The sequence below is a fragment of the Mastomys coucha genome, unplaced genomic scaffold (genome assembly GCF_008632895.1).
Source record: "Mastomys coucha isolate ucsf_1 unplaced genomic scaffold, UCSF_Mcou_1 pScaffold21, whole genome shotgun sequence".
NCBI classification, from domain to species: Eukaryota; Metazoa; Chordata; class Mammalia; order Rodentia; family Muridae; genus Mastomys; species Mastomys coucha.
Genome location: NW_022196904.1, coordinates 18,977,373 through 19,003,016, shown reverse-complemented (window position 1 = coordinate 19,003,016; position 25,644 = coordinate 18,977,373). Strand labels below are relative to the sequence as shown.

Here is a 25,644-nt window from a genome sequence, read left to right as displayed (position 1 = left end):
CCCCAGTGCCCCCCCCAGGCCGGCCCGGCTAGGGGAGGGGGCGGGGGCCCTTTCCTGGGCCGGCTTCCCCCTCCCCCGGCTTTGCCTGTGCCCCCCTCCCTTCCGTTTTCACCTTCCTCTCCTCCTTTCCTCCCTCCTTCCCCTTCGTTTGCTCCTTCCCCCTCTTCTCTCTCCCCTTCTCTCCTCCATTTTCTCCTTTCCCCTTCCTCCCCTTCTGGCCCGCCCTTTGCTTTTCCACCTGTCCTTCCTCCCCGCTACTGGGGAGACACCGTTTTGGATTAGTTGGGGGCCACCGCCGGCGGCGGGGGAGGGGGCCCAGTGGACTGCCCTCTCCCCCGGCCCCAGCCTCACCAGCACCCAGCATCGGAGCACCTCCTGGTTGTCGTTCCTCGGGCCTCGAGGGAGCCCAGCCCTCCGTCCCACCAGGATCCGTAAGTGTCTGCAGGGCGGGGATTGGGCAGGTTCCTGGGTCCTGGAAGGCCAGGCTCCCTGCTGAGCTGGTGGGGCCCCCACAGTCCCTGCTCCCTTGCTTCCTTGGATGGCAAGGAACCTATTCCTCGCTGCTTTGTGCCCTCCCTCTCAACCTCCCATTCTCCACGACCTCTTCTCCATTTCTCACCCTTACTTCTGGGTAACACCTCACACCTGCTCTCAGTCCCAGCTTTCTGGGGTCCCGTGGGCTGACTGGCTCCTGTGGTAGCCAGCTCACTTCACTGGTTCCTGGATTGTTCCTCCTCCAAGCTTTGGGTCCCAGACCCACACTGGCTCCTGACTTGTGTGTTGTTCTCTCTCTCTCTCTCTCTCTCTCTCTCTCTCTCTCTCTCTCTCTCTCTCTCTCTCTCTCTCTCTCTCTCAATCCTCTTTCACTAAGCCTTACCATAGGCCCGGTCCCACTGCATCTCCTGTCTGTCTTTACATTTTCAAGTCTGCATTTCGCCTGTCTCCCAGGCCTGTCCAACTCTGCCCAACTTCTCTGCTCTCCACTGTTCTCCTAAGCCAGGCCCCGCATCTGTCTCTAATGAGACACTAGTTCTCCGTCTAGTCTTCCCACTCTGTCTTTCCCTTCTTTGCCTAATCCTCTCCACCTCCAGCCTCCATCTCTCACTTTTCCGCTTCCCTCCCCCAGACCCTACTGTGGGCCCCCAATCTTCCCCATCCACTGCTCTCTCCTCTGTTCCCTGGCTTCTGCCCTGGCTCTTCCACCCACCATCCTAGTCTCTCCACCTCTGAACCACACCACCTGGCCTTTTAGCTTCCATCCCTCCCAGTACCCATCAGCTGGGGACTCTGGGATCCTCTGTGTGTGCTGCTGTGCCCTTCCAGAGCATCCACTTTGACTCGGTTTCCCTCCTGGCTCATCACCTCTCTAGCTTGTGTGGTCAGCCCTCTCCCTGTGCGCTTCTTCCTCAAGCCTTCCTTTTTCATCCTGGATTTTGCCCCTCTGGCCTCAGTCTCTTTAGGCTGCTGTGCGGCTTATCCCTAACTCACACTCTCTGTGTGTCTGTCTCAGGCTGTCTCTCTCGTCAGAGTTGTCATGTTTCTTTTTCTGCTCCCTATGGTTGGTTGGTTGTTCTGCTTTTGGAGACAGGGTTTCCTATAGCCCAGGCTAGCCTGGAACTCACCATGGTCTGGCTTTGAACTCCTGACCCTCCTGCCTCTGCCTACTGATTGCTGGTATTACAGGTGTGTGTCACCACACCCTGCTGGCCCCTTGGCTGTTATATTTGTTGTTATTCATCTTTGGGCCCCCTCTCTAATCCTGTCTGACTCTTGTCCTTTGCATGTATCTCCCCTTGCTCATCTCTCCCACAACCTGTAGGGCCTGGCCCAGTCTCCTCAGCTCCCCTCTGTTGCTGGCTGTTTCCGACCATCTGTATCTGCCTGGCCTGAGTCTCCAGGTCTGTGAGCCCTGGACCGACCTGACCCTGCCACTCCTTGCGTTTCCCATCTACTTCTCTGGTATCTCTTTGTTTTTGAGACAGGGTCTAACTCTATAGTCCAGGGATTCACTATGCAACATAGGCTAGCCTGAAACTCACAGTGATCCCCCTTCCTCCAGACTGCAGGAATTACATCCTGGTGTGAATGTCTTACCTAGCATCTGTCCTTTTCCGCCACTTAGCTGTAGTCACCACTTTGGGGGGCTGTCTTTCTGTGCATGGACCTCCGTGTTTATTCACTCCCCAGAGACCGTACCCACACTGTGTCTCTGTCCTTTGGTTCCCATCTGTGTCTGCCACCTGTGGGTCCTTGCCCTTCTGCCCTCAGTCTTTTTGTTTGTAGTCCCTGATCCCCATTTGTTCCGGATGTCCCAGGATGAACCCCCCTCCCTCCTGCCCTTCCCCTTGAGAACTCTCCTTTTAGTTCTCCCAGAATTCCTTGCTCCTCTGTCCTGGTCAAGCTTCCACATTAGATCTAAATTGCAGTCTGCAGCCACCAGTCTGTTGAGCATGCTGTCGTATCCCTCAGGCTCTCCTCACCAAAGGTTGAAGGGGTGCGGGGGAGGACTTTCTCAAGGTCACTCAGTGAAGTAGGGGCAAGTATGGGACTGATTAGGCGCCTTTCCTCCTTGGCCTGAACTTTTCTGGCCAGGAAGCCAATGCCAAGCTTTGGCTTGTGACTCTGCTCTTTCTTGGCAGTTCTTTCCATGGCACCAGGTGGGATGTCAGGGGACACTAGACACATGTCACAGTGCTCTGGGCTCTTCCATTGGAGGGTGGTCTACGAGCAGGTCTAGGGATCCGTGTGCATATCTGGCAAAACACATCCTGCCCAGCAGTCACACTGCCAAAGGCCTGGAGTGCCCACAACTAACCTGGGCTCCGGAGGCTGGATCTGGGAGGAGCAGTCATGTACACAGACCCAGCAGACAGAGCAGGGTGCAGACGAGGTTCCAGGACCCACCTCTTGCAGGCAGTCTTCCAGCTTTCCTTTCTTCCTACCAGACTCTGGTTTCCTGAGGCAGTCTGTGCCTCTCCTGCACTTTCTTTGTCTTCCAGAGGCTCACCCACACCCATGCACGGACAGCCCCTTGCTCACCCACACCCATGCACCGACAGCCCCTTGTTGGGCCTTGCCTTGCTCCCTTTCTCTGGTGTTTGACCTTTATATCCACATCTCCCAGTCCTTTCCCTGCCTCTCCCAGACCTGTCTCTGGTTTTCTTCAGCTCTCCTTCTGTCTGTTTTCTGAAGTTTCTGCCATCCTTCTGCGCTTTCATATCTGCCTGTTCTCCCTTCTTTTCTCACATTCTGAGTCCCAGCATCTTTCCTTTTGCAGCATCTCATCAGATAGTTCTGATCTCATCAGATAGCATCTCATCAGATTTTTCTTCCATTCTCTTTCTTCTGTACTCTCTTTTTAGGTTCTTTGCTATGTCCCTCCCTCCCTGACTCTCTCCCTTCCTCCCCCTCACCGAGTTTCCCAATTCTGAAATTCTTTCACCTGTCAGACCCTGCGTGCCCAGGCCTCTCTCCCATGGGATTGTGGGAACCAGGGACGTCAGGAAGGTGGCAAGTGAGGCTTGGGATGGGGTTGCCTAGCAACCACTGCATCCTCTCCAGCCAGTTTCTGTTGCCTAGTAACAGCTGCCTGCCCAGAGACAGAGGCGGGACTGGGGTGGTGGTAGCACTTTTCAGTTTCCTGTTGGGGTGGGGCTGGTCTCCCAGGTTCACTCCTACTTGAAATTTCTAGTAATGCCTGCCCTATCTGTGACCTCTGACCTTTCCATCTTCCAGAGCTCAGGACTGTATGAGCTTGGTGACCCCAGTGAACTGGGCCTTTCAGAACTGTGTATTCCTTTCCAATGATGTCTGGGAGGACTATGCTTACCACCCCATCCAGCAGCTTTCCTAAGGGTTGCTATCCCTCCCCCAACATTGGCCATTTCCCCTGGGGCTGGGGGGTCTCTCTGCAGGTGGCGAGTGGGGGCCGCGGCAGCTGCGTCCCCATGAGGAGGGGAGGAAGATGCCGGCTGAGCTGCTGCTGCTGCTGATAGTTGCCTTCGCTAACCCCAGCTGCCAGGTGCTGTCATCACTGCGCATGGGTGAGGCCCCAGCACCCTGCTCCTCAGAAACTCTCCCTTCAGGCCCCTCCCGGGAGCTCAGGCACATTAGCACCACAGTGCTCTGGCCCCAGCTTCTCTTCCTCTGGACCCAGGAGTCCAGATACTCTGCCATTCAGCCTGAGATCCGGGAGTCTAGGCTCCTTCATACCTATACCTCCCTCTACTCTAGAGACCACAGATCCAAGACCCCACAGCTACCCTTTCTCAGGCCCCAGGAACCTGGCCCCTCCCAACTCCTGTCTCCTCTCAGCTGCAATCCTGGACGACCAGACCGTGTGTGGCCGTGGTGAGCGTCTGGCCCTGGCCCTGGCCCGAGAGCAGATCAATGGGATCATCGAGGTCCCAGCCAAGGCCCGAGTAGAAGTAGACATCTTTGAGCTGCAGCGGGACAGCCAGTACGAGACCACGGACACCAGTGAGCGGGGCCTCGGGGGAGTGGGGTGAGGCAGGACAGGTGGGGCCTCGGTCAGTCCCTCTACCCCTGGCCTCCTCAGCTCAGCCTTGTTTCTATCTGCTTGCACCTGTTCCCTCCCTCCCTGCCTGTCTCTGTTTCACAGAAATGGCTGCAGCTGGGTTGATAGGCCCAGCCACTGAGGCTTGGGGCTTTAAAACTCCCTGGTGGGTCAGGAAAGGTGTTCTGGAACAGTCTAGCCTGGGGCCTGCTGCAGGTGAGCAGGAGGTGGAGCATGCACAGTTGCAGTTCCCCCTGCAGAGCAGGCTTGCCCTGTGGTAGGTAGGGCTGCAGAAGTGTCTATTAAAGCTCACAGACTTGTAAATGGTCGTGCCTGCTATCCTACTTTGCTTTTTGTGGCTATAATAAAACATTGACCAAAATCAACTTGTGGAGGAAAGGGCTCATTTTAGATTACAGGTTAAATAGGCCAGTATGGAGGGAAGCCAGGACAAGAACTCAAAGCAGGAAACTGTAGAGGCAGGAACTGGAGCAGAGGCCATGGAGGAGCACTGCTTACTGGCTTGCTCCTCTTGGCTTGCTTTCCTACTTACCTCCACAGTCCACCTTCCCAGGGGCAGCACAACCCACTGCTGAGCTCTCCCACTTCAATTGTTAATCAGTTACCCCCATAGCCTTGTCTGTAGGCCAGTCTGATGGAAGAAGCTCCCCAGTCAGGGTTCTCTCTTCCCAGATGACTGTAGTTCAGGTCAGGTTGATAAAAACTAAACATCACACTTGCCTAACTGCTGGGCTCATAGTTCTTTGCAACCTTCTGCATTAAAACACATTTTAGCAGGACAGTCTTGGCACACACCTTTAATCCCAGCACTCGAGAGGTAGAGGCAGGTGGATCTCTGGGAGTTCAAGGCCAGCCTGGTCTACACAGAGAAAGACCCTGCCTTGAAAAACAAAATAAAAACAAAACCAAAAGACATGTTTTTATAGTGGGCATGGTGGCTCCACCTGTAGTCTCAGCATTTGGGAGATGGAGGCAGGAAAGTTGCTGTGAATTTTAAGCCAATCTTGGCTACACAGTGAGTCTCAGGACAGCCTGGGTCATAAAGTAAGATCCTGCCTGAAGAAAAACAAACCAAGCCCAAACTCAAACTAAAAACAGCGGACCGGTTAGGACTGAGATGCGCCCCACAGTGTTCATCATACATAGGCTTGGCTCTAAGCACAATACATAAGCAAACATGTAAACCATTTTCTTTCTCGAAGGTCTTATCCTGAGTTTTATTAGATCGTGTGGGTTTCATAGGGAGAATGGGGTGGGACTGTGTTTCAGGTTTTTTGACTGGTACATCACAGACACAGTCTAGAAGAAGCTGAGGTAGATGGAGGCTTGAAGAGGCAGAAGGTAGAACAGGTGTGCACTTAGAGTTGAGCCAAGGAACAGGGTGTGGGGTGAGGCCATCGTGACCAGCTGGAGTCAGCATGTGTTTGAGGGGATCCTGAACACGAAGCCAAGTCTGAAGAAAGCGGGGACCCACAGTCAAAGGGTGATTCCTGGCCTGTCTTTAGAGTGACTGGATCTAGCCATTCGTGAAATAATCCTAGGAAATCATGAGTTCCAGAGCCATTGATTAGTCTATAGTCCTTTCAGTGATGCGGGCTCATTTATATCCTTATCTGTTCTTTGTGTTGCTCTCCTTCTCTCCATTAACCCCAGGCAAGCTTTCCAAACAGCCCAGCCAGACTGTTCTCAAACCATCTTGAGATCCTGTCATGGCTCACTTACTCATAGCATCTAAACGGGACATCACGTCTCCACCAGACTCATTCCTTCTGTACCCTCTGTGTTGAGGGTCCCACTATTTGCACAGGACCAGATGCCTGAAAATGGTCCTTGCTTTTCATCTCTCTCCTGCCTCTTATTTGTCTCCAGATTCTTTTCCTGTCCATCTCCTCTCTGTCCTCTGTAACCTTGTCCTACTTGAGGACGGCCAGCTCAAGGCACACACCACCCACCTCATTCACCACTCATATCCGGCTTCAAGTGCCAGTTTCACAGAGAGGGCATTATGGGTAGTAGAATGACTGAAGAAGTTGGAAGGGAGAGGAAGCCAGCTCTTGATTTACAGTTCAAAAGGGGGCTCCCAGACCTGGGCACGGTGGTGTAGGCCTGTAGTCCCAGTACTTGGAGGCCCAGGAAGGAAGGGTATGAGTTCAAGGCTAAGTCTTGTTTACATCTAAGATCCAGGACAGTGGGCTGTATAGTGAGACCTTGCCTCAGTGCACGCACATACACATAAACATACACACACCATAGTGTCCACATGCTTTCCCATGTTCTCTTGGCTTGGCCTGTCTCTCTGTGGCTTTGTTTCCTGTGGCTCCCTCTGTATGAGCAGGCCAGGGACTGGTCTTCTGGGATCCAGGCTAGTGGAGGGGGAACCCACAGCTCTGACTCTCTGGATCCTCTCTTGGACCAGGTCAGTTTCTCGAGGGTGGGGCAGGAGCAGAAGCAGAGGGTCCCTGACTCTGGTTTCTTCTCTGCCTTTCACAGTGTGTCAGATCCTGCCCAAGGGGGTTGTGTCTGTCCTGGGACCCTCCTCCAGCCCAGCTTCTGCCTCCACCGTGAGCCATATCTGTGGGGAGAAGGAGGTGAGATTGGGGTGTGGTGGGAGAGGTGTGGGGGTGAGACGTGAATCCCTGGCAAGCAACATCTCCCTTTCTGTCCAGATTCCCCACATCAAGGTGGGCCCCGAGGAGACACCCCGCCTTCAGTATCTTCGCTTCGCATCTGTCAGCCTGTACCCCAGTAATGAAGATGTCAGTCTGGCAGTCTCCCGAATCCTCAAGTCCTTTAACTACCCCTCAGCTAGCCTCATCTGCGCCAAGGCTGAGTGTGAGCAAGAACGGGGCCTTCTGTTCCCATTCTCTTCAGGCACCCCTTCCCAAGAGCCCTGGTGTTTCACAGGGTCCCCTAGTCCCACTGCGCCTCTCCCCTTCAGGAACTAGGACATCTGGTTCCATAGACCACCTGCCCCTCTTGTCCCTGAGAAACCTGTGTGACAGTGAACCCCTTTTGCCTGGCTCTCACCAGACTTTCGGGATTGCAGGGAGCAGTTCTGGCACATAACTTTTAAGCATGTATTATTCGTTTTGAATCAGCCTACAAAATATTAGATTTTATCTGACATATTCATATGTATGTATATGTCATTTTGCTTGTAACTGCCCTCTGCGTGCAGCTCTTGGTCTCAGGAAGGCCTCAGGCCATAGAATGGTACAGGAGTTCAGAGTCACAGGGCACAGACACAGAGTGGCCGGGAGATATGTGAGGCCTTTGGAAGGGGTTCTGAGCCACCTGGGAGACTCAGAGCCCATATCCTAGGAATGCTACAGCTAAGCTGAACTTGAAGCATTGGAGAGTATGTTCTGATCAGGGGCCTTGGTGGGACAGAGGTGAAGGGCCTCAGAATACAGGCCCTAAGAGATCCCCAGGCCAGAGTGTGGAACAGTGAAGTGAGGGGGTCAGAGAATCCTTGGAGATTTCAAAGCAGCAACACAGAATGAGGAGAGATGGTCAGATCTGTGTATCGAGAAGTGACAGACGTAGTGAGACATGTGTACCAGAGAGACCAAAAGGATACAGAAGGAGAAGTGGGTTAGGTAAGATGGTGGCAGTTGGATGTTGAGCCAAGCCTCCTTGAGGAGAGTCGGATGGGGCAGGGCAGGGTGTGCAGGTTGTGGGTGATACCAGAGCTCAATAGAGAAGAGGAGAGCAGTCTGTTCAAGTGAGCACATTGGCTGTGATGTTCTTTGAGATGTTCAAGTGTGGTGGCCTGGGGGCGGGTTGTGAGTGTTGAGTTGGGGGGAGGGTACTGAGCCTTGGAGCTCCTAGAAGGAATTTCTCTTTCTGGAGGTTCTTACTGAGCAGCTGCTCTATGTCAGACTCTCGTGTTAGGACAGCCATGAGTGAGGTAGACACAAATGGCTGTTCTTGTCAGACCTTGCCAATGTCGGAAGTCAAACAAAACCCATGTGTAGTTGGTAGGGTCAGTTCTCTGGAGGAGGAAGGTCATAAGTTTGGAGCGGCGGTAGGGAAAGTAGTGGCTGTGGGCCTCTCAGAGACGTTGTCATCTGAGGGAAGGTCAGGGGTCAGCCATGGAGGAACCTGGAGAAATGGGGTCCCGGGTAGAGGGACAGCCAGGCTAAGGCCACCTGTGCAGACAGAAGGTTGACTGCTGGACTAGGAGGAGGCCCATGTGGCTGGACCAAGTGCAAGCATTAAATGACAGAGATGAGAAGCTTGGCAGAGACCAGGGCCACATCTGTTTGCATCACTCTGGCTGTTGCGTGGGGAGTAGAGTCAAGCCAGTGTGGCCAATGCAGGAGGTGAGAGATGGCAGTGGCTTATGCCAGGGCGGCGATTCGTATGGTATGGTCTGACAGGCTCTGATGTGTTTTGAAGATAGAGACTGGGTAAGTGAGGGAAAGAAAGAGGCTGCCATCAAGGTTCTGGCCAGAGAACTGGCACATGGTGGTCTGCTGTCACCTGAAGGATGAAGACAGGTGGAGAAGACAGTCATCTGCTGTGTCAGACATTCCAGTGAGTGGTCAGGAAGGGGTAGCTCCGACATCTGGAAAGCTGGGAAATTTTCTTACAGGGGGTTCACTTGGGAATCCCTCAAAGAATTAAGTCCCCAAGCTCAGTGTCCAAGAATAATCCTGGCTGTTCCAGAGACAGCCACTCCATCTTCTAAGCATGCCCTCCAGTCTTTGGCCCAGCTGTCATTGCTGGGAGAGGGAAGGAACGTTTGTGGGCTGTCTCTGGGCAGGTACAAAGAAGGGTTTTAACACAGGGCCTGGCCTTCCTTCAGGCCTGCTGCGGTTAGAAGAATTGGTGCGAGGCTTCCTCATCTCCAAGGAGACACTATCCGTGAGGATGCTTGATGACAGCCGGGACCCCACGCCCCTACTCAAGGAGATCCGGGATGACAAAGTGTCCACCATCATCATCGATGCCAATGCGTCCATCTCCCACCTTGTCCTCCGTAAGGTGGGTCCCCTCTTCTTACTTTCCATAGAACTCGGGGGACAGATAACCTCAGTGGTGGGAAGTGGGCTTCGTAGGGTCTGTTTTGCAACTGCCTGGTCACATGACCTGGGACAGTCCCTTTTCTTGTCTGTGACACGCAGCCATCGGTTGGTCTTACTTCTTTGGTTTGTGAGGGCGGTGAGCCTACAGCAGGGGAAGTTCTTAGTCTGAGTCATCAGTCTTTAGCACTCTGTTGTTGCTGAGTGTTTGTTTCTTTTTAAAAAGATTTATTATTTTCATTATTTATAGGTGGGAGGGGTGTGTGCACATAAGTGCTTTGGAAGTCAGAGGTGTGGGATTGCCCTGGGATTGGTGTTACAGGCTGTTGTGAGCCAAGTGGGTACTGGGAATTGAACTTGGGTCTTCTGAGGTGCAGTACACACTCCTAGCTGCAGAGCCATCCCTCTAGCCACTGTTGTTTTTGAGGCAAGATATCTCTTCCTGTAGTTCAGGCTGATCTTGAACTTGAGAACTTTTAGGATTTTCCTTGGAGCTCTGTGTATATCCTTAGCTGGGGCTCCCCCACCATTCAGGGCAGATGTGTTGAATATCGTATAGACATGGAAGCTGGGCTTTTAGAGGCGAGGACCCAGAGCACCAGGGCCTTTCCCCCTGGGCTTAGCACATGCCATCCATCAGTGAGCCACACTCATTAATCATTCATATCCTTCCCTGGGCTTAATTTTTCTTTATAATCAAATTTGTATTATTTTTCTTCATTTGTTTTTCATTTATTTTTCTCTTAATTAAAACCATATGTCACTGCTGATCGTAGGCTGCCGGAAGAAGTGTTGATCAGGCTCTTGAGGATATAGAGGGCTTAGCAAAGATGCTCTGGGTTGACAGGCCTCCTGGGCAGAGACCACAGCCTCTCCCAGGCTACTGTGTACATTGAGGTCTCCTCTCCTCTATCTTGCCCTTCCCTGATACCCATTGTCAAGCCCAGCTTCTGCCCCACTAGAAGTACAAGTTGGAACCCTGAAATGTTAAAATTCTCCTGTGCAGCCAGAATGGGGGTTCTTATGTGAGGAAGCTTATGCAGCCTGTTCTCCTGGAGGATCCTAAGATGGAGAGAGCTCGAGGAATGAACCTGAGATTCTAATTGATTGCCTTCAACTGCAGAATTTCATTTTCTCCTCTCCCTTCCTCCCTCCCTTCCTCTTTCCTTCCTTTCTTCCTTCTCTCCCTTTCCTATCCTCCTCTCTCCTTGCCGTCCCTCCCTGCCCCTCCCACTTTCTCTTTTTCTTTTGGTGTTTCTGGGGATTGAATCTGGGGCCTTGTGTCTGTTAGTTGAGGGCTCTGCCATTGAGCTGGATCCTCAGCCATTCTGCCTCATTTGATCCAAGATCTTCCAGAGTTACCAGTCTGGCCTTAAGCTCACTCTGTAGCCCAGACAGGCTTAAGCCATCTGAATAGCTGGGATTATAGACCCATGCCCCTAGGCCCAGCACCCGGGTTCTTTTCTGATGGATGATTGACCAGGCTGAGTCCTAAACATTGGCAGTGCCAATGACACTGGATGGCTTAGGGGTAAGGGTAAGGTTTCTGTCCCTGCCTGCCCCACGTCCCAGGCTTTCATTTGTCTCTGGTAGGAAGTTTTGAGTGCTTTCACTGGAACAGTAGACATCCGAGGGCCCTATTCTCTGTTCTGCCTGCCTGGCACCAGTCAGCATGGTGGAACGCAAGGGACCCAGGTCCCTTCGGCCCTCACTTGTGTCTCCTGCTTGCTCATTTTGTCTGGGTGTCTCTTACTGTGTTTTCCACTGGGTGTCTCCTCACCAGGCCTGTCTCTAAATCTCTCTTCCCCTCTTGGGTTCCCCCGTTCTCTGCCTCTCGGCCTCTCCTGTGTTCTCCAGGCTTCGGAGCTAGGAATGACCTCAGCGTTTTACAAGTACATCCTCACCACCATGGTGCGTACCCTGACCTATACCCCTCCCCGACTCCCACCTATCTTACCTCCCTACTCCAGTCCTGCTTCAGGCCTCACCCCTCTTCTTCTTGGTCCCAGGACTTTCCCATCCTGCATCTGGACGGTATTGTAGAGGACTCCTCCAACATCCTGGGCTTTTCCATGTTCAACACCTCCCATCCCTTCTACCCAGAGTTTGTGCGCAGCCTCAACATGTCCTGGAGAGAAAACTGTGAAGCCAGCACCTACCCTGGCCCTGCGGTGAGCACACAGATACCCACTGGCACGTGAGGTGCACTGGGCACCGACTCTGGGGACCCTGTGAATCTCATTCTGATCATATCGGATCCTTCTGGTACCCAAGACCTCATAGTGAGGCCCTGTGATGGGTCTGACCCAAGCCTCCTCTTTGCATCTCAAGCTTCTCCATCATCAGCCCAGGGCAGTCATGGCCTCAGGCCGTTTGTACTCCCCTGCTCCTGCCCCCATTTCCTATGCACTGTCCCGCAGGACCAGCACCTCCCTCTCACTAAGTTTTTTGCTCAAATGTTTCCTTGGCTGAAAGACCTAGCTTGTGCTTCCTATTTTATTTTGTTTGTCTAGAGACAGACTCACACTATTTAGCTCAGTACTGCCACCCCTGGCCTTTGTTCTGGGGTGTGTTATCCCCTTGACCCCCAGAGCTGCGCTCAGGGTGGAGACAACTGTTCCTCCGTTCTACAGTGGAGGAATCCCGAGCTCAGAAAGGGGTTGTTGAGACTCGGCCATCCAGCCAGGAAGTACTAGAACCAGGCTCTCAGCTCTGAGCCATGTGCCTTCCGTGGTCAGGATCAATACTTGAACTCCTCTGTCTCCTCGCCCACCCTGTGTTCATCCTTTCCATAACATAAAGTGCCCCAGGCACACGTAGATGGTGCCAGTGGATGTCTTGCCCACTTACCTAAGCCATGCAGTCCTGGTGAGTTCAAGAAGACAAGTGGCCGTCTAGGTTAACTCCTCTCATACAAGCCAAGCATGGTGGCACATGCCTATAATCCCAACATTTGATAGGTAGAGACAGATGGGTCAGGTGTTCAAGACCAGCCTCAGCTACATATCCAGTTCCAGGCCAGGCTGGGCTACATGAGACCTATCTTATAGAACCAGGATAATAATAATAATAATAGCCGGGCGTGGTGGCGCACGTCTTTAATCCCAGCACTTGGGAGGCAGAGGCAGGCGGATTTCTGAGTTCGAGGCCAGCCTGGTCTACAGAGTGAGTTCCAGGACAGCCAGGACTACACAGAGAAACCCTGTCTCGAAAAACCAAAAAAAAAAATAAATAAATAACAATAATAATAATAATAGACAAATTGTTATAATAATAATAACAAATTAAAAACAAATAATAATAACAAAATGACAAAACAACAAACTCAGAAATAATCCAAATAATCCAAATAGACATGGCCGTGTAGTCTCAGCAAGCACCAGACACTACACTTTCCCTTAGTCACCCATGTCCCCAGAAGACACTATAGCCCCTCCCTTTCCCTGACCTACCAGTTTTCCACTTCTGCAAAGATAGGCGTTGTCCGAGGATTGAGGTGATACCTTGGGGGATCCCGGACTACACTGACACTTTCCCTGCCTTACCTCCTCTCACTCAGCTGTCTGCAGCCCTGATGTTTGATGCTGTGCACGTGGTGGTAAGCGCTGTCCGAGAGCTGAACCGAAGCCAGGAGATTGGCGTCAAGCCACTGGCCTGCACTTCGGCCAACATTTGGCCCCATGGGACCAGCCTCATGAACTACCTGCGCATGGTGAGCCAGGAGTGAGGGGCATGGAGGGAGGGGAGTAACAGCCGCCTCAGGCAGGGGCACTGACTGTGTCTACCCTGCCCTCCCTCTGCCTTCACCCCATGCTGACTGTCGTGTGTCCTGTCTGACCATGCCACTGTCCCTGTGGGGATTGTGCGCTTTCTGGGTCTTGCTCCCCTGCATCTGTTCTTTCTTTGACCCTCCTCCTCTTCCTCCTCTCCCTCCTCTACTTCTCTCTGTGCCTTTCTCTGCTGCCTCCTCATCCCTGCCTGGCCTTCCCGCCCATCTCTGGGCTCCGCCTCCCTCCCTCTGCCCCACCTCCCGCCCTGCTAGGTAGAGTATGACGGGCTGACCGGGCGGGTTGAGTTCAACAGCAAAGGGCAGAGGACCAACTACACACTGCGCATCCTGGAGAAGTCCCGCCAGGGCCACCGTGAGGTGAGCAGGCCCAGGGTGACGCCAAAGCCCTGCTAGGATTTGGTGTTTGAGGTCCAAGAATATGAACAGACTCTGTGCTAATGACACCCTGTCTGTCCCCAGATAGGGGTGTGGTACTCTAACCGGACCCTGGCCATGAATGCCACCACCCTGGACATCAACCTGTCACAGACTCTAGCCAACAAGACTCTGGTGGTCACAACTATCCTGGTGAGTGGCCCACATGGGGTGGGGAGCAGTAGGTAGAGGGGTCCTAATACTGGGTCTTCCCAACCCGTCCTAACACCTCAGGACGGGGAGGAGTCCCTCAGCTGGCACTGGTCAGCATACAGTATTGCTGGGGGTCTATCCCATGCACAGAGCAAGGCTAGACTGTGACCAAGGTGTTGCCTTTCCAGCTGTAGCCAGAGCAGGAGAGGGCACAGACGCTGCAGGGACCCGGGTTCTGTGATAGGCTCTTGATAATCACCATTGCAAGAATGGTCTTTTCATCAAACCTTGCCAGTCTAAAGTGCTGGCACATGCCAGCTTGTCCAGGGTCCACCTTAAAATGTGGACACTGAGGACCAGAGTGATGAAATACCAGCCAGTGTATGGCAGAGCCAGGACTGGAAGCCCCTTCTCTAAGGATGAGTCTGATTCATAAGTGCTGTGCTTTGAAACGATAGTCCTTGGCCCCGGGGTCACGGGGTTTCTACTTCCTGTCTCCAGCTAAGTTGAGATGTGGGCCTTGTGTGTCAACAGCTGTTAGTAAGGGCTGGGACCTGTCTCTATTGGTAGAGTGCTTGCCCAGCATGTGCAGAGCCTTGGGTCTGATCCCCTGCACCATAGGCCCTGTACTCAGAAGGTAGAGACAGGAGGGTCAGGACTTCAAGACCAGCCTGAGCTACATAAAATCCTGTCTCCAAAAACAAATGTGCACTAGACCTTATTTAGGTATTACTCTTGACCACAAACTGCACCATGGTGACAATGGAGGATTTTGTTTTCCTGCTGTGGACAATAAGGAGAGTCCCCTGCAAGTCCCTGTCTGGGTAGAGGGTCAGGTCAAGCCTGGCCCCCTTGGTGTACCCTACTGCCCTCTGCCAACACTGTGTCCTGTAGGCAGGGGTTACACACAGGGCTTGGTGGGCCAGAGCTTTCTCAAGCAGCTGGACCTGGAGCCAAGGGAACTGGACAGGCCAGGTAGCTTCACTGTTCACAGCAGCCAGGCCCATGGCCTGCACCCTGCCTTGTCCACATGCTGGGCCAGCTAACCACAGTGACATGGAAGTTCAGAGACGCTTTCCACGGGGTGTTAGGAACCCTTATTAGCAGCCAGTCTCCAGGAAATTTCTGACCTAAAGTGGACCTCGAGTACCCCTGGAGAAGAGCCAGTGAACCAATTATAGAGAGACAGATGGCTTGCAGATGGGAACTCAGACAGTCCCTAATAGCCCTACTGAGGGGCCTTGAGGCCTGGTTGGTGGGGGCTGTGGGCACCTATGTGTGTGCTGTGTTCCATCCCCAATACATCCTGGAATTGAAAGAGATGAGACCTTGGATGGCAGAGCCAGAGGTCAGAAACAGGATTTCAGAAGAGTCCCCGAGGCCTGAGAACCAATATTATTCTTGATTCATGAACTCCATTCTTTTCTTAATTCCTTAAATATTTGCTGAAGCTGCTGTGTTCCTGGACTGGCCCAAATTCTAGAGACAGACATGAATCAACAGGTGCTCTGGAGGAGCACTGAGGGGAAGTAGTGCCGGCAGGATGGAGGAGACATACCAACACCAGGACACCCATTCCAAACGAGGTCATGAGGGGTTCACAGAGATAAAGACTGACATAGAAGCTGGAGGAAGGGCTTACAGACGGGGTGGCCGTGCACAGAGAACATCCATGCAGCAAGGCCATGGAGACAATCATCTTCAATGTGTGTGGCTGGACATGTCCCATTGGTCATCAACATTTTCTATTTAATTCTATTCTACTCTTCTTGACACAGTGTCTCACTGTGTAGCGCTAGCTGCCCTGCAACTCTGTGTAAACCAGGCTGACCTCAGATTCATAGAGATCTGCCTGGATTAGAAATATGTGCACCCACACGCCTGGCCAGACCATGCATCTATAGTAAACATGGCTGTTCAAAGTCTTGTGGCTGAGCACACAGCTGAGCTGTCAGCATTCACAGGCCTGAGCCTAGCACCTTTAGGAAGCCACTTTCAGAGGAGACATAGGTAGGGGAGAGTTCAGGAGCATGTGTTGAGGATTGCCTAACCAGAAGGTTGTAGAGCTGATCTGAGGTGACATGTGTTTGTCCTTGATGGCCACATCACCTCATTTTGTGCTTCTTCCTGTCTGCAGGCAGGGTTGTGTTCTGGGCCTGACACTACCATATACACCCTGTGTGACCTTAGCAGCACTCTCTCTTCTGCCCCTGGCTCCTTTAATGTGAGGGGATAAAGGGCTGGACACATGACTCAATGGTTAAGAGCACTAGTTGCTTTTCAGAGGATCTGGGTTCAATTCAGCACCCCAACATGGTAGTTAACACGTGTCTATAGCTCCAGTTCCTGGACCTGATGCCCTTTTGTGACCTCAACAGGCACTGCAATTGGAGTTCACAGACATATATGCCAGCTATGTGTAGTTCACAGTATACATGCAGGCAAGACACCCATACACATCAAATAATAAAATTAAAATTTATAAGTGAGGGAATAAGCAGGGTGTGGTTATGCATGCCTTTGATCCTGGCCCTTGGGAGGTTGAGACAGGTGGATCTCTGTGAGCTCAAGGTCAGCCTGTTCGACAGAGGCAATTCTAGGCCAGCCAGGGCTAGAGAAACCTTGTTTCAATAAAAACAAAACAAGACAATGAAAAGTGAGGGGCTAAAGCACTCCTAGCAGAGGCCAGCTTAGGTCAGGATCTGATAAACTGGACTCCTAGATTTCATGCATATGGATTTGGGTCCTGTCTCAATAAAAGGCAAACAGCTAGTCAGGAATAATCTAGAACCTTTCCTGCTTTACGTAATTTGTGTTTTCATGTCCAAGAGATTACCTGCCCCTATCCTGTCTCTTGCTGGAAATCAAATCCAAGAACCTCTCAATGGGAAATTCTAGACAAGGATTCTACCACTGAGCCATGTCCCCCAGCCCCTCACTGGGGGATTCTAGGCAGAGGCTCTACCACTGAGCCACACCCCCACCCCTCACTGGGGGTTTCTAGGCAGAGGCTCTACCACTGTGCCATGCCCCCAGCCCCTCACTGGGGGATTCTAGGCAAGTGTTTTGCTACTGAGGTATACCACCATCTTCAAGAGAATTTTACCAAAGTGTAACATAGTCATACATATACTCGTGACTTTCACAAATTATAAACTTTATATCTTTGAATTTTCACAAACTGAACACACATTACCAGCTCCTTATCCTGAAACCATGTCCCTGTCACTAACTGCTCACCTTTGGACATAAATGAGTTGTGGGTATGGTGTCACATCTATACTTGCCTGGTACTGTTTATAAGAGCCATGTGGTTGCGTGGCGTTCAGGCTCATGACAGTCTATGTGTTTTTCACATGAGGGTGGACACTGGGCTTTGATGTCCATAGTCACTGCACGAAGAACACTGTGTTGGGGGACTCTTGTGACCTTGTTTTGATGCTTCTATGTGTGTTCTGAGGAGTGGAGTTGCTGTGTCACCCCATGTCTGAGCTTCACAGGACATCACAAAAGCCATTTCCAAAATGGCTGCAGCACGACCCTTCTTCCTGCAGTGTATAGCTGAGAACCTACCGCTCTCCGTTCTCCCTGGTGACTGTGCATAAAAGTGCCCAGTTGTAGTTGGCTGTCTTTGTGTGTTGGTCACACATTTGAAAAATCCTCTCTGGGGGTGTTTTTGAGAAGCTGGAGATTAATAAGTGGATGCATAGCTGTCATCCCCAACCTTGAGGTGGAGGCAGGATGACCGGGGTTCCAGGCCAGCCTGGGCCACATAGAGAGACCCTTTCTCAAAATACCAAGGACTGGGAATGTGGCTCATTTGTAAAGGATTTGCCTTGCATGTAAGATGCCCGGAGTCCCATCCCAGCACTGCCCCAAAAGGGGACGGATATGACCTTTTGGAATTAGACCTTCTGGAGACATGTCCTTTGCCTAATATGTGTGTCACAGACATCTTCCCACCCTCTATGAGTCACCTTGTCTAATTTTTTTTAAAAAATGATATATGTATTATTTAAATTTTTCATTTTACTTTACGGGCATCTTAGGTTTTTTGTTTGTTTGTTTGTTTTTTGCTGTGGTAGAACACTATGATCAAGAGCAACTCGGGGAAGAAAGGGTTTGATCTTATACCTTGTAGTCCATCATCCAGGGAGATGAGAGCAGGAATCTAGAGGCAGGAACTGATAGAGGTCATAGAGGAATCACTGCTTAGTGGCTTGTTCTCTATGGCACATTTAGCATGTTTTCTTATAATTCCTGGGACTGCCCAGCCCAGGAGTGGTGCCACCCACAGTGAATTGAGTCCTCCTACATCAAGCAGTAATTAAGAAAACTCCCTACAGGGCGCCTACAGCCCAATTCGATGGAAGCATTCTCTCCGTTGAGGTTCTTTCCTCTCAAGGCTTGAGCGTGTGTCAAGTTGACATACAATCCAGCCAGCACAATGTGTATATGTCTGTGTGCCTCAAGAGTCTAGAATAGGACAATGTCAGATCCCCTCAGACTGGAGTTACAGGTGGTTGGGAGCTGCCACATGGGGTTAAGACTCAAACTCTAAAAGACCAGCCCTGAGTGAGCAATCTCCCCAGCCCTGCCTCTTCGTTCTTAGTCGTATCTTTTGATAAAAAGATCTAAGCTGGGCCAGCAAGATAGCTGAGCTAGCTTAGCAAGTAAAGCCCTTGCTGTGTAAGACTGTTTACCTGAGTTCAAGTCCCAGAACCTACCTACAGGCCAGACTCTGACTCAAAGTCAAAGAGTAATTTGAGGCCTGCAGACAGCTCAGCAGCAGACCATCTGCCTGCATGTAAGTGCCAAGCCTGAGACTCCATATCCAGTAGCACAGACACAAGACACAGGTGTGTATCTGTGTGTGTCTGTGTCTCTGGGTGTGTATCTATGTGTGTGTCTTTGTGTTATCTGAGTGTCTGTAGATATGTATTTTTCTCTGTCTCTGCCTCTGCCTCTGCCTCTGCCTCTGTCTCTGTCTCTCTCTCTCTCTCTCTCTCTCTCTCTCTCTCTCTCTCTCTCTTTCTCTGTGTGTGTGTGTGTGTGTGTGTGTGTGTGTGTGTGTGGTACTGGGAATAGAATTCAGGTCTTCCCACATACTAGACCAAGTCTATACCACTGAGCCATGCCCCAGTTCAGTTTTGTTTTTTTGTTTTTTGTTTTTGCTTATGGTTAATATTTTTAGAATTTAGGAATTCAGCTAGTGTATGGTAGAAAACATCTATAACCTCTGTACTCAGGAGGCAGAGGCAGGAAGATCACCACAAGTTTGAGGCCACCCTGGTCTCCCTAGCCAGTCTAGGGAAGCTAGACCTACAAAGCAAGTGTTCATCTCAAAGCCCTGGAAACAAAAGAAGAATTTTGGAGTTCTTTGCCTACCACAAAACTCTTCTTTCCTAAAGATGTAGTAACCACTCCTGACATCAGTGTGTGCAGTCCACTTCCAACTGCCTGTCATGAATTATGTAAGGCCTCAGGAAGACGTCTTTCCTTGTGGGTGTTTAACTGAGGAGCACCATTTACTAAAACAATGATTTGGCCTTCCCACACTTACTTACCTTTGTCAGGGATCAATATCTATTTACATGTGAACTTTCTAACCCTCTGTCCTATTGGCCTGTCCTAAGCAGCATAGCCTGCTTCAGTGTTAATGTTCACTAGAGTGAACCTACTAGGCCTTTTTTTTTTTTTAAAGATTTATTTATTTATTATATGTGAGTACACTATAGCTGTCTTCAGACACACCAGAAGAGGGCGTCAGATCTCATTACGGGTGGTTGTGAGCCACCATGTGGTTGCTGGGATTTGAACTCTGGACCTTCGGAAGAGCAGTCGGTGCTCTTAACCCACTGAGCCATCTCACCAGCCCACTAGGCTTTTTTTTTTTTTTTACCATTAAAAGACTTTCTTTTGAGCCAGATGTGGTGGCACACACCTTCGATTCTAGTACTTTCAAGGCAGAGACATGGCCAGGCATCTGTGGTTCTTATCTTTAATCCCAGCACTTGTGAGGCAGAGGCAGATGGATCTCTGAGTTTGAGGCCAGCCTGGTCTATAGACTAAGTTCCAGGACAGAGAAATACTATCTCAAAACAAAACAAAAAAAAACCCCTGTGTATGTGTGTGTGTGTGTGTGTGTGTACAACTTATTGGAGTTAGTTCTTTTCTTCCATCATGTGGGTCTAGGGTATGGAACAATTTTCTTCAGGCTTGGTGACAAGCACCTTTTACCCACTGAGCCGTTTCACTGGCCCTTGAACCCATTTAAACATTTCTTTAATGTTTACATTTAATGTTAGTGTGTGTGTAGCTCAAGGGATATCTTCTGAGAACTGGATCTGTCCTCCCGTCTTGTTTCTCTTACTGTAGTGTGTACTCTACACAGGTTGGCCTGTGAGCTTCCTGTCAGTTCTGCCTCTGATCCCCCCACCCCAGCGTAGGACTGCTGAGATTATAGATTCCACCCATCAGATCTGCCTTTTTGGGTTGTTGTTTTGTTTTTTTTCCCCCCAGATGATGTTTCTTTGTGTAGCCCTGGCTGTCCTGGAACTCACTCTGTAGACCAGGCTGGCCTGGAACTCAGAGATCCAGCTGCCTAAGTCTCACACGTGCTGGATTAAAGGTGTGAACCATCTGATTTTTTTTTTTTTAAAGATTTATTTATTTATTATATGTAATTACACTGTAGCTGTCTTCAGACACACCAGAAGAGGGCGTCAGATCTCATTACGGGTGGTTGTGAGCCACCATGTGGTTGCTGGGATTTGAACTCATGACCTTCCGAAGAGCAGTCGGTGCTCTTCCCCGCTGAGCCATCTCACCAGCCCCCCACATCTGACTTTTTATGTGGGTTCTGGGGATATGATTCAGGCTATCACAGTTTTGGTATTTGGCCATCTAAGCCATTCTGCCAGCCCTTCTATCTTATTTATTTATTTATTTATTTATTTATTTATTTATTTTAATTTGGAGTATGTGTCCATATGCATGTATGTTTGCTCACATGGGTTTTTCACATGGCCTTTGTGGAGGTTAGAGTAGAACATGTGGGAGTTGAGTCTCTCCTTCCACCCCACCAGGCCAGTGTCTTAATCCACTGAACCATCTTGCCAGCTCTGTCTTGTTTTGAAAGAGCTCTCCTCCTCTCTCCCTCTCTCCCTTGGTGCCTTTCTTCCTCCCTCCCCAACCCCCCATTTCTCTTTCCCATTTTCCAGTCTGGAGCTTGCTGTTTTGCTAGATTGGCCACAGGCCTCACCACAGCCCCAGGTCTGTCAGTCCCCACCCCACAACACACATATGCCCTTGTACTAGGTCTACACATGGGTCTGATGCCAAGTCTGGGTTTACATGGCTGTATGCTAAGGATCCCACACTTGCACAGTGGAGACTTTACCTGCTGAACTTCACTTGTCCAGCTGCTGGATATTCCTTTTTACTGAGGCTCCAAATGCTTTAACCCTTTGCAATCCACACACTTTTAAGTAAGTCTGTGTCTGTATATGTATCTGTACCTATACCTATACCTATATCTATCTATAGTTTTGGTTTTGGTTTTTCAAGACAAGGTTTCTCTGTGTATCCCTGGCTATCCTGGAAGTCACTCTGTAGACCAGGCTGGCCTCTAACTCAGAAATCCACCTGCCTCTGCCTCCCAAGTGCTGGGATTAAAGGCGTGCGACACCACTGCCCAGCTGTATCTGTAGTTTTTTAAAGTCTCCACCAGCCCAGTGTAGTGATGCTCACCTGTAACCCCAGAATTTGGCAGAAGCAGTTTGAGGTCACAGTGTGAGGTCTTACCTTAAAACAGAAATTTGATGGCATTGGTTAGGGGACAGATGATAAAACAAAACAAGGGGGGGATAGGATTTTCATCAAGAGTTAATAAGGATAGTGGGACATGGTGGCACACACCTTTAATCTCAGCGTTTAGGAAGCAAAAATAGGTGGATTTCTGAGTTTGAGGCCAGTGTGGTGTACATACAGTGAGAGCCTGTCTCAAACTAAACAAAAACCCCCAAAATTAATAAGGACAAAACTAGCTGCCATCCCTCCCTGGACCCTCATTTTCCTTTCTTGGAGGCTAGCAGCTTCCAGAAATGTTCTATATACAAGCACATCCCAGCTCTTTCTTTCAGAGAACAGCATGTTGTACAGGTTGTTCTGTAGCTGGCTCGTTTTTCCTCTTAATATATCTTATAGACCTTGCTATTTTAGTGGTTGCCTGGGATCCTTTTATGACACTGATGATCTCTTTAACATGTTCCAAATTAGGTCTTTGTTCCCACCCAAGCCCCACTGCAATGACTTTTCTTGGACCTGTGTCTCTGTGCATAGATCCTCAGCCAGTCGTGGGGCAGCTTCTGAGAGCTGGGCTCAGCAATGCTCTTAGCCTGTCCACAGTGCTGGGCTTCTTCAGGATTGTCTTGGCTAAGAGCCTCCTCCTTAAGAACTACTAGGAAGATCAGTAGTTCAAGGCCAGCCTGGGCAATTTAGTGACACTCAGTCTCAAATGAATGAAAGGAACAAATGAAGAGCCCTAGGGGCATTGCTCAGAGGGAGCCTCGAGTTCAATTCTTAATAAGGCAAAGGGAAGGTGGGGAAGGGCTGAGCTTTGGACCTTTAGTTGAGTGCCCAGGGCTGTAAGTTGCAGTCTTGTGTCCTGTTTGTGGAGTTCTGTGCTTGGCATCCTTGCCATCACTGTAAGCTCAGACTGCTGCAGACAGACGGAGCCCAGGCCCCTCAGTCTCAGATTCAGAGGTCTGCTTGGCACATGGGACCCAGCAGAGCTCTAGTGTGTGCAGGCTGTGTGTGGATCTCGGCTCTGCTTTGGCTGGTGGCCTTGGGCTAGACGCCTTACCCCTAACCCGTTTCTTCCTGTTTTCCACCTGGCAGGAGAATCCCCAGCCCAGCACACACTCTTCTTGTCTCTTACTCTCCGGCTCCTCTGGTCTGTCTGGCTTCTCCCACGTCCACTCCCCCACTCTGTCCACTTGAGCTCAGTCTGGCATAGGGCTTAAGAGCAGAGCCTGGGGCTTTGGAGTCACAGTGACTTCCCTCCGTGTCCTCAGCTGTAAGACAGAGGTAATAATACCACCCTCCCACGCTGACAGAGCTGTCACACAGCAAGCCCACGAGAAACAGTAGCGGCCGCCGCTATTATTAGTGTTATCTCACATCCCCGTTCCCGCTCCACATATTTGCATTTGGAGAAGCAGCTTGGGAGGGAGAGAAGCCCAGCCTCCCTCTATCCTGCTGTCCCTTAGTTTTGTTTGTGGTCTGAGCGCACCGGCCTGTGATGTACCCTGGTCTCGTGGGAAGTCTATGGCTTTTTAAAAACTCAGAGACATAAGACTGTTACTTCTCATGATCCCGAGGCTTGATTGGGTGGTCCTCAACTTGTCCCCACTGGGGCTCACTGACTACCCTCATCTTGTGGCTGGTCAAGAGGTAACAGCAGCCTAGAATATCCATGAGTGCTCCTGTTGGCTACCAATCCCTAATTCACCTGTCCTCCTTCGGGCCGGCCTGGGCTTTACTTACCTGGAGGTCTCAGAACTGCTCTGAAGGCTGAGGCTTCAGAATTTAGCCAGCATGATTTCTACCTGTCAAGACAAGTCATAAAGCCAGCTATCAAGAAGTGGGGGAGTGGCCACCACCTGCAGGTGGAGGGAGGGGAGGTAAAATGAGGGAGTGGGGCTGGAATAGGATCTCCATGTCTGCTACCTGCTCTCTGGACACCAGTGCGTGTGCATTAAAAACAAGCCCAGGCCTTTTATCCCAGCTATTTGGGAGACTGAGGCAGGAGACTCCCAAGCTCAAGGCTCCCCTGGTCTGCGGGGGTCTGGCAAGTTAGTGAGACCCTGTTTCAAGAAAATGTAGAGAGGGCTGATGTAGCTCAGCAGTAGAGAGCTGGTCCTGACTCTGCCAGTGAGTGGGGCTGGGGATGTGGCTTAGAGATAGAGTACTTGTTTGCCTACCCTGCCCTGGCCCGACATTCAGTCTCCAGCTTTGCAAAGGAAACAAAAAGTCTAAAAATCCTCCCTTGAATATAGACTTCTGTGAGGATTTAAAGCCAAACAACCTGGGGTTGATGAGAGGGCTCGGAAGCCAAAGGCGCTTGTCCCAAAGCCTGATGACCAGAGTTCGAGTCCTGGAACCCACATGGAGGTGGAAGGAGGGAACAGACTATGTAGAGTGTCCCTTGCTATACATGTGTTCTGTGTGTGTGCTGTCTGTGTGTGTTTATATGTGTAAAAATTTGGCATTGGGTTTCCCTCTGGAGTCCTGGCTGTCCTGTAGATAGCTGGCTTCAAACTCAGAGAGCTCCACCTTGCCTCTGTCTCCCAAGTTCTGGGATTAAAGGCATGCATCATCACTGCCACCACCTGGCTAAGGATAAATAATTTTTTCAAGTCATCTAAAAATTACACACAGGGACATGGGGAGGGGTCTATCCCTCCCCATGGTAAGCATCCTAGGTATTTTCGGAGTCCTAAATTCCTTTGTGTAAAGGAAAACTGCCCTTTTAGATAATTTAGATAAGAAGTGCCAAGGTAATGATGGTTTTATTCCAGTTGCCTCGATGCTCTTGCTCTGCTGGAACTCTGGACGTCCCTGCTTCTGTGCTGCTCTGTCAGGCTGAGAGCAGTAAAGCTCTCTTGTGACCCTCAAAAGTAATCTCCAGTGTAGCCACAGATGATGACACACACATCTAAAATCCCCACATTCAGACAGCTAAGACAGGAGTTTAAGATCATTACCTTTAATCCCAGTTCTCAGGTAGAAGAAGCAGGAGGAGCTCTGTGAGTTTGGAGCCAGCCTGGCCTACATAGTGAGACCTGGTCTCAAAAAACCTAACAGCACTTGGCCGTCCATTCTTGTAGAGGACTGAGTTCGGTTGCCAGCACCCACGTGGTATTCTCACAATCCTCCAGTTTCCAGTGCCCTCCTCTGACCTCTGTGGGCACCAGGCATGGATGTGGTATGCAGACATACATGCAGGCAAAACACCCTATGCACAGAAATTTAAAATCTCAACACCGACCAAAAGAACATCCGCATAGCAAAAGGCCAGACGTTGCAGACTGGCAGGTGTGTTTGTGTGGCCTAAAAAAAAAAAGTGGCATTAGAATTTGAATGACTTGCTAACATTCATAATCAGGAGATTTTTACAAAACAATCTAGGCTTCCAAATTCTCTTGCAATTTCACCATCTGGCATGTCATGCCTGCCTGCTGCGTGGTAGCTCAGGTTGGAGTGAAATCCTGGTGAGGGACACTCTCTTGGGGCACATTGGTGGCTCGCAAAGTTGTTGTAGTGACTCACTCCTGGCTGTGTGAAAAAAAATGAAGAATTCTACATTGAAACCACTCATGTATCCGACGACAGAGAGCAAGGGCTGTCTGTGGGATTGAGTCTGGTCCTGTGTGGACTTGTGCATGTGACAATTTGGATAATATGTGTCCTAAGAGAATCTTGGAAAACTTCATTCTACTTTGATGGAAGCCCCAGTCGGATACCCTCCAAAGCTCCCCCTAGGCATTTTGGTGAGAGAGGGGTGCGGGGAGGTGGGGGGGATGGGCTGGAGCCCAGTGAGCTTTGTGTTGGCCCTATAGTCACTTGTCTCCCTGTGACAGTCTGATAAGAGGCTGGCAGAGTCAATGCCTTCACCCCCAAACCCCTCAGCTTTCAGGCCTGTTCTCTGCTCAAGCATT

The 25,644-nt window shown here is 50.6% G+C and overlaps 1 protein-coding gene across 3 annotated transcripts in view; it reads left to right on the top strand.

Moving 5' to 3' along the window:
* Window positions 1-16: 16 nt before the first annotated feature.
* The window catches only part of Grik5 (glutamate ionotropic receptor kainate type subunit 5), a 65,144-nt gene continuing 39,516 nt past the window's right edge, over window positions 17-25,644 (top strand). For 2 of the 3 annotated variants that reach the window (XM_031385713.1, XM_031385712.1), the window contains exons 1-11: window positions 17-431; window positions 3,915-4,043; window positions 4,315-4,479; window positions 7,028-7,125; window positions 7,204-7,369; window positions 9,348-9,526; window positions 11,422-11,475; window positions 11,574-11,735; window positions 13,124-13,276; window positions 13,607-13,711; window positions 13,814-13,921. In XM_031385713.1, coding sequence (XP_031241573.1) covers window positions 3,965-4,043; window positions 4,315-4,479; window positions 7,028-7,125; window positions 7,204-7,369; window positions 9,348-9,526; window positions 11,422-11,475; window positions 11,574-11,735; window positions 13,124-13,276; window positions 13,607-13,711; window positions 13,814-13,921 — 1,269 coding nt within the window. In that variant the 5' untranslated portion in view covers window positions 17-431; window positions 3,915-3,964. Of the gene's footprint in view, window positions 432-3,914; window positions 4,044-4,314; window positions 4,480-7,027; window positions 7,126-7,203; window positions 7,370-9,347; window positions 9,527-11,421; window positions 11,476-11,573; window positions 11,736-13,123; window positions 13,277-13,606; window positions 13,712-13,813; window positions 13,922-25,644 lie in introns of those variants that run through there. The other variant, XM_031385714.1, reaches the window with a different exon arrangement.